The 8,905-nt window shown below is 41.0% G+C and overlaps 1 protein-coding gene across 1 annotated transcript in view; it reads left to right on the top strand.

Moving 5' to 3' along the window:
* Positions 1-8,905, top strand: part of MORC3 (MORC family CW-type zinc finger 3) — a 56,120-nt gene that overhangs the window by 40,248 nt on the left and 6,967 nt on the right. Inside the window, exons 12-14 of the mRNA XM_011950018.1 lie at positions 459-504; positions 2,418-2,584; positions 7,305-8,193. Coding sequence (XP_011805408.1) covers positions 459-504; positions 2,418-2,584; positions 7,305-8,193 — 1,102 coding nt within the window. The remainder of the gene's footprint in view (positions 1-458; positions 505-2,417; positions 2,585-7,304; positions 8,194-8,905) is intronic.

The following is an 8,905-nucleotide window of genomic DNA, read 5'->3' as shown; positions in this document are numbered from 1 at the left end:
AAAAAAATTAGCTTGGTATGGTGGCACGCACCTGTAATCCCAGCTACTTGGGAGGCTGAGGCAGGAGAATCGCTTGAACCTGGGAGGCAGAGTTTGCAGTGAGCTGAGATTGCACCACTGCACTACAGCCTGGGCAAGACTCCCACTCTAAAAAAAAAAAAAATAACCTATGTGATGTTCTAGTTCAAAAGTCTGTGATTCTGGACTGAGTTATCTGGTCTTAGTGGAGGAAAAAACACCAAAGAGCTGCAGTTTATACCCGTGAGGATAGAAAAATTCAGGCTGAAATTAGGGTGCTACGAGATAAAAGGTAGAAAATATTTCCCAAAGGGCTTACTGCTGATTATATTGAAATAGAAGCAGAGTTCAGAGTACCTTAGTAACTGCATAAATGGCAGGTATATCGTTGGGAAATGGGGTTAAGAAATAACAACATGTTTTTCATGTTTATTTTAAAGCAACAAGGAAAAATTCAGGATCAGACAACCGGAAATGATCCCTCGGGTAATTAAGCCTTCATTTTTTTTTTTTTTTTTTTTTTTTAAATAGTGATTGGGACTGGGTGTCGTGGCTGACACCTGTAATCCCAGCATTTTGGGAGGCTGAGGCGGGTGGATCACCTGAGATCAGGATTCAAGACCAGCCTGGCCAACATGGTGAAACCCTGTCTCTACTAAAAATACAAAAATTAGCTGGATGTGGTGGCACATGCCTGTAGTTCCAGCTACTTGGGAGGCTGACACAGGAGAATTGCTTGAACCTGGGAGGCGGAGGTTGCAGTGAGAGCGATTGGTGCCATTGCACTCTAGCCTGGGCCACAGAGCGAGACTCCATCTCAAAAAATAAAATACATAAAATGGAGATGGAGTCTCACTATGTTGACCAGGCTGGTCTTGAACTCCTGGCCTCAGGTAATCCTTCCATCTCAGCCTCCCAAAGTGCTGGGATTACAGGTGTGAGCCACCACACTTGTCCAAACTTTCCATTTTATAGCTGTGTCTTACGTTGTGTGATGCTTAGTTTAATCAGTAGTGAATGTTAAAGTTTAATACATATCAAAGGGATTTGATTTATTTAGTTCATTTTCTTCTCTTCTCTTGTACTTCTCCTTGCCCACCTTTCCAACTCTTCGTAATCCAACATCATTCAAACCGTTAGTTTTATTGTTTAGTTGGGTATCTTCTGAGGAAAGGGAAACAAACGTTTAAAAATTGTACTGTTAGATAAGCAGTAAAGGAAAACATCTCAGGAACACCCAGGAAGCCATATTCTGGTCCTAACCTGGACAAAAACCATAGTGTTTTTCCCAGTGTCGACTGCTGTGCCTGGCTTCTCTCTTCTGTCTTAATACTTACTGTGTTAAAGAGCTTTGGTTGAGTATAGATGCTCCTGGGCTTACCATAGAGTTATATCCTAGTAAGCTTCTTATAAGTTGAAAATGTTTTTGGCCAGCCGTGGTGGCTCATGCCTGTGATCCCAGCACTTTTGGAGGGCGAGGTGGGTGGATCACTTGAGGCCAGAAGCTAGAGACCAGCCTGGGCAGTATGGCAATACCCTGTCTCTACTAAAAATATAAAAAATAATTGAGCATGGTGGCAGGCGCTTGTAATCCCAGCTGCTCAGGAGGCTGAAGCATAAGACTTGCTTAAACCCGGGAGGTGGAGGTTTCAGTGAGCCAAGATTGCACCACTGCACTCCATCCTGGGGAACAGACTGAGACTCTGCCTCAAAAAAACAAAAAACACACCCCAAAAACACAGAAAATATTATCAAAAATGCATTTAATACATTTAACCTATTGAATATCATAGCTTCGCCTAGCCTACCTTAATTGTGCTCAGAACTCTTATATTAGCCTACATTGGACAGTCATCTAACAGTCTGTTTTATCATAAAGTGTTGAGTATCTCATGAACTTTATTGAATACTGAAAGTGAAAAACAAAACCAAAATGATTGCTTGAGTACTCAAAGTACAGTTTCTGCTGAATGGGTATTGCTTTTGCACCATCATAAAGTTGATGCCATTGTAAATCGGGCCATCTGAATACAAGTAGGCGGTTGTGCTTCTTGCTTGAGAAGTTTGGGTCTTGATAAGTCCAGCAGCAAAGAGGTCACCACATGATAAATCTTTTTGGCTTTGTGGGCCACATAAAGTCTCTGTTGCATCTTCTTTGTTTTGTTGCTTTGTTTCTTCACATCTTTTAAAAATACAAAGCCATTCTTAGCCTACTTGCAGGCTGGATTTAGTTCATGGGTTGACTTGTTGAGTCCTGTTATATAGCACAAGGAATTTACATGTTTAGAATTGTTTTTCTGTCTTCTGGGATAAGGGGGAAAAGGAAGATTATATCTTGTGTTTTGGACATGTCACACTAGAAATAGTTCCTTTGAGATGATGTTTTTTCCCTCCAACAGATTAATGCTGAACTGTTGTTTCGGCCAACTGCTCTTTCAACTCCAAGCTTTTCTTCTCCTAAGGAAAGTGTTCCAAGAAGACATCTTTCAGAAGGAACAAATTCTTATGCGACAAGACTTCTAAATAATCATCAAGTTTCTCCCCAGTCTGAACCTGAGAGCAACAGGTCAGTGGCTAAGATTGGTTTTCCATTTGGGGAATATTAAACAGAACCTTTACTTGACACTTCTATAACAGTGATGCAGTTCAGGATCATTGTAGGTTACATTGTGAATTGTAGGTTCCATGAATGTGAAAATCTTAAGGACAAATTGTCTTACTTTTATTGTCTAAACTTAAGCTAAACCCTACTTCTGCCACCTGTTAAATGAGTTAAAAAGTATTAATTGACCAGCCTGGCCAACATGGTGAAACCCCGTCTCTACTAAAAATACAAAAAAATTAACCAGGCATGATGGCGGGCTCCTGTAATCCCAGCTACTCCAGAGGCTGAGGCTGCACTCCAGCCTGGGCAACAAGAGGGAAACTCCGCCTCAAAAAAAAAAAAAAAGCATTAATTGTATTGATTGTAGAGTTTGATCACATTGTCACCTCTTTGAACTTCTATATAGTATGACAATTCCTGCTTTTAAGATGATCAGGACTTAAAAAAAAAGTGAAGCAGGCCAGGCGCAGTGGTTCACGTCTGTAATCCCAGCACTTTGGGAGGCCGAGGCAGGTGGATCATTTTAGGTCAGGAGTTCGAGACAAGCCTGGCCAACATGGTGAAACCCTGTCTCTGCTAAAAATACAAAAATTAGATGGGCGTGGTGGTACATTCCTGTAATTCCAGTTACTTGAGAGGCTGAGGCAGGAGAATCGCTTGAACCTGGGAGGAGGAGGTTGTAGTGAGCTGAGATCGCGCCAGTGCACTCCAGCCTGGGTGATAGAGCGAGACTCTGCTCAAAAAAAAAAGAAAAAAAAGTGAAGCAATTAACAGTATGACACTATAGTGACCCGGAAATCCTTTGCAACACCTGTGGCATGCTGTAGGCACTTAATTTATTGGAAGAGTGGAAGGAGAAGGAAAGGACAAAAAGAAAGTGATACATGAATTGAGTAGTCAGCCATCTTGACTGGATTGATCAGCAAAGGCTTTGTGATGAGGTGGTACTTAGGTTGGTTCCTGAAGTTCTGAAAACAGTAGTCTTGTAGATGGCCTCTTCCAAGTTAATAGAATGAAGAAAAGTGAAGAAGAATGAACGTGATGTCTACAAACTAGTGGATCAGACTGACTATACTGATGTTTGTTATTCAAAGAGGAACATTGAAACAAGCTTCTCTAAGATAATGGGACCAGATTTTTTTGAGATGTTTTGTAGCTTTTATCAAATTCTCAAAGGAGTTTTTGACCCCAAGGAAGATTATAACTAATTAACTGCCTTTATGCATATATAAATCAAAAAGGGCATATTCTAGAATAGTTTGCTGTTTATTTATTTTTTTGAGTCATAGTTTTGCTTTTATTGCCCAAGCTGGAATGCAGTGGTGCCATCTCAACTCACTGCAACCTCTGACTCCTGGTTCAAGCGATTCTCCTGCCTCAGCCTCCTGAGTAGCTGGCATTACAGGCACACACCACCATGCCCGGCTGATTTTTTGTATTTTTAGTAGAGATGGGGTCTCACCATGTTAGCCAGGATAGTCTCGAACTCCTGACCTCAGGTGATCCGCCCGCCTTGGCCTCCCAAAGTGCTAGGATTATAGGCGTGAGCCACAGCGCCTGGCCAGTTTGCTCTTTATAACCTGTGTATTGGCCACTCATTTTGGAGCTGGATTGCTACTTTATTAAGAACTCATATTTTACAGGTCTCCTTAATATTTTTGGCTTTTCTTTGTAAGGATGGTTTTATAGTTTACAGATAAGAGATTAAAAGTATTTTTAATGATTTTAACTTTTAGATTCAGGGCACATGGAGGTTTGTTACATGGGTGTATAGCATGATCCTGAGGTTTGGGGTATGAATGATACCATCGCCCCGCTATTGAGCATAGTACCCAATGTGTAGTTTTTCAGCCCTGCCCACCTCCCTTCCTCTCTCCCAACTCTAGTAGTTCCCAGTGTCTGTGGTTCCCATCTTTATGTCCATGTGTACCTAGCACTTAGCACCCACTTGCAAGTGAGAACATGCAGTATTTGGTTTTCTGTTCCTGCATTAATTCGCTTAGGATAAAGGCCTCCAGCTGCATCCATTTTGTGGCAAAGGACATTATTTCATTCTTTTTTATGGCTGCAAAGAAAATTTCTTAAAAGTTGGCTGTCATCAAAATGGAAGACAAGAGTAAAGAGGGAAATTTTTGATTAAACAATTTTTTTTTTTTTTTTTTGAAGCAGAGTCTTGCTCTGTCACCCAGCCTGGAGTGCAGTGGCATAATCTCAGTTTACTGCAACCTCTGCCTCTTGGGTTCAAGCAATTCCCCTGCCTTAGTCTCCCGAGTAGCCGGGACTACAAATGTACACCTCCACGCCCTGCTAATTTTTGGTATTTTAGTAGAGATGGGGTTTCACCATATTACCTAGGCTGATCTCAAACTCCTGAGCTCAGGCAGTCTGCCCACCTCGGCCTCCCAAAATGCTGGGATTACAGGCGTGAGCCACTTCGCCCGGCCTATTAAACAGTTTTTAAAGCCATATTTATTCTCAAATTTAGAAACCAAAGTTTGTTGAAAGGGTGTATCTAAACTAAGTCTTAGGAAATACAAATAGGAATTGGCTTGGTAAGAAAAATAATAGAGTAACTCCAAATTAAACAGGGCAGAGTAAGCAAAAAGTAATTGATATAGCAAACCAACGGAAGCTGAAACCTAAGGCTACTGGAGGATGGTAGAAACCAGTTTACTCCACAGGTTTCTAGAAAGTCTCCTAACTTGGAAGCACTGGGGACTGCTGAAGGTGGAAGATAGATAGGGACGAGAACCAGAGGCTTGGTTGGAAATTTAAAGTCGAGACTACTTCCCAACCTGCAAAGTCTGGCGAGTGCTCTTTTTCTGCCTCTGTCAGAAGATAGGGGATTTACTTTATGGAGCATGTTTTATTGCTGAAGATGTAGATGAGCCATTGTTTTAAAACAGAATAAGTAAGGGAAAGTTTGGATACTGAATGATGAGAAATCCACCCCTGCTCCTCACTGTGCTCCAGGAGAGAAGCCCTAAATGATGATGGCAGTTTGAGCACCCTTTGAATCACCAGCTCAGCCCTCACTGCTGCTAGTCAGTTTCACTCTTAGGTATACACAGATAGCCATGGATAGCCATATGTGTCATCTCTCACATGGGACAGCAAACGGAAACAAAGGGAATAGAAGAAAACATTGTGAAATTTATTGGCAGAAAGTGGTGTAGACTTGAATAAATAAATCATTTAGAACAAAAAGCTTAACGGCTTGAAGACAGAGAAAGAAGAAAAGATACAGTATCTGTACTAGAAAGCCACCATCTGAATAAGGGAGTTTCAGAATGGAAAGTAGGCACGGGTGGTGGTGGTACGGTGTAGTAAACATAGCTGCCTTCCAGCATGGGAACTCATACCAGAAAAACTGCATTTCCACTGGCTACGGAGCATAATGTCTAGAAAGAGAGCCACTCAGAGACATAGGATCATGACATTTTTTAACACAGGGAATAAAAGATTTTTTCAGAAAGAAACAGATTATATATGTCCAAGAGATGAGAAATTAGGCAGAAACACTTGAATGGCAGATGAAAATGGAATGATGCTTTTAAATTTCTGAGAAAATAATTTTCAGCTTGGAAGCCTGTATAACAGTTAAGCTAGCAATAGACTTGAGAGGGAAATAAAGATGTTTTCATCATGCAGAACTTGGCATTTGTTATGTTCTGTGTACCCTTCATTAAGATGCTGTTGCAGGCTGTGCTCCCTGTGAGACAGTCTAAAAAGGAGGAAATCCTTCCTGAGATCTAGGAGGTCTAACACAAGGCCCAAATAGCAAACCGGTACAAATATTCTTCCAAGTGTGGAAACAGGCAATCAAATAGTGATAAATAAATGTGAACTGTGCACATATTAACATGAATAAACAGGAAATGATGCAAATGAAGAAACTGGGACAATTTTTAATTCGGATAAAATTGTTTCATACGGAAGGATAAATACTGGTTTGTTTTATGGCTTAACCTCTGATCACTGATTACTGATAAAAATTATTATGGGCAAATGAAAATGGTGATGCCATTCCCTGAGCTGAAGAATACAAAGAAGGGGCTGGGGTGGGTAGCATTCTTTTCTGAAAATGTATACATTGAAATGCCTGGAGGTCGTCAAATGCAGAGATGTTTGGCAGTAAATAGATCTGGTACTTCAAAAAGATCTCAGTAGTCCATTGTCTTGATCTGTAAAAAGAGAAAAAAATCTCTACTTCATTAAATCAGTGGTTGCTACTATACAATGCATCACTTTAAAAAATGAGCCTGGGTATTTCTTAGTATTTCAAAACTTACAAGCTGGGCGCAGTGGCTCATGCATCTAATCCCAGCACTTTGGGAGGCTGAGGTAGACAGATTGCTTGACTTGAGATCAGCCTGGCCAACATGGGGAAACCCCGTCTCTACTAAAAATATAAAAATTAGCTGGACATGGTGGCAGGTGCCTGTAATCCCAGCTCCTTAGGAGACTGAGGCAGGAGAGTCACTTGAACCTGGGAGGCAGAGGTTGCAGTGAGCCGAGACTATGCCATTGCACTCTAGCCTGGGTGACAGAGTGAAACTCCATCTCAAAAAACAAACAAAAAAATTGTTATAATACTGCATTTATTAGAATAATTACTTCAAGGTCATCTATTTTGTCTGTACTTTATAATCTTATATTTTATATATAAAATTTTTTTCAGCCTGAAACGGAGACTTTCTACTCGTTCCTCAATTTTGAATGCAAAGAATCGGAGATTGAGTAGTCAGTTTGAAAATTCAGTTTATAAAGGTGATGACGACGATGAAGATGTCATCATCTTAGAAGAAAACAGTACCCCCAAACCTGCAGTAGATCATGATATTGACATGAAATCAGAACAGAGTCACATTGAGCAAGGTGGTGTTCAGGTCGAGCTTGTGAGTGACAGTGAACCTTGTGGCCAGACTGGTTCAACCAGCACCTCATCATCCCGATGCGACCAGGGAAATACTGCAGCTACCCAGACTGAAGTACCGAGTTTAGTTGTTAAAAAAGAAGAAACCGTTGAAGACGAGATAGACGTAAGAAATGATGCAGTGATTCTGCCCTCCTGTGTAGAAGCTGAAGCAAAGATACATGAAACCCAGGAAACCGCTGATAAATCTGCAGATGATGCAGGCTGCCAATTACAAGAACTGAGAAACCAGCTACTCCTTGTCACCGAGGAGAAAGAGAATTATAAAAGACAGTGTCATATGTTTACTGATGAAATCAAAGTGTTACAACAGAGGATACTAGAAATGAATGACAAGTATGTTAAGAAAGAAACTTGCCATCAGTCCACTGAAACCGATGCTGTGTTTTTACTTGAAAGTATTAATGGCAAATCTGAAAGTCCAGACTATGTGGTATCTCAGTATCAGCAAGCTTTGGAAGAAATAGAAAGGCTGAAAAAACAATGTAGTGCTTTGCAACATGTAAAGGCTGAATGCAGCCAGTGTTCCAATAATGAGAGTAAAAGTGAAATGGATGAGATGGCCGTGCAGCTTGACGATGTGTTTAGACAACTGGACAAATGCAGTATTGAGAGGGACCAGTATAAAAGTGAGGTGAGTTATATCATCCAACATGTAGTCATGGAGTCCAGGGCCATTTAAACCTTAAGAAGCTGCCAGTTGGCTGGGAGCGGTGGCTCATGCCTGTAATCCCACCACTTGGGGAGGCCAAGGCGGGTGGTTCACTTGATATCAGGAGTTCGAGACCAGCCTAGACAACATGGTGAAACCCCATCTCTACTAAAATACAAAAATTAGCTGGGCGTGGTGGCAGGCGCCTATAGTCCCAACTGCTTGGGAAGCCGAGGCAGGAGAATCACTTGAACCTGGGAGGTGGAGGCTGCCATGAGCCAGGATTGCACAATCACACTCCAGCCTGGGCAGCAGAGTGAGACTCTGTCTCCAAAAAGAAAACAAACAAACAAACAAACAAAACTACCATTTGCTAGATTGGAATACTTTCACTTAAAAATAATTATGTTTTTATTGAGTGTCTGTTATTCTACTGGTTCTCACCTGAGGAGAGGGCTTCCTGGAGGCATATGGAAATGTGTTAGGGGCATTTTTGGGTCTTTCAATGTCTTGAGATGTGCATTCCTGAAAAATAATGGGGGTAGCCAGGTATGGTAAATATCCTGTTCAGAATACCAATATTAACTTAATACCTCATTAATACAGTTAATTATGTTCTTTCTTTTTTGGGCATCAATTCTACTTTTAAGTATAGTTAATATTTTAGTTATGGAGTCATTCATTTTTCTAGATT

Source organism: Colobus angolensis, unplaced genomic scaffold (assembly GCF_000951035.1).
Source record: "Colobus angolensis palliatus isolate OR3802 unplaced genomic scaffold, Cang.pa_1.0 Scaffold300, whole genome shotgun sequence".
In the NCBI taxonomy this organism is placed as follows: Eukaryota; Metazoa; Chordata; class Mammalia; order Primates; family Cercopithecidae; genus Colobus; species Colobus angolensis.
The sequence above is the reverse complement of the archived record's forward strand: the minus strand, read 5'-3'. Positions and strand labels throughout refer to the sequence as shown.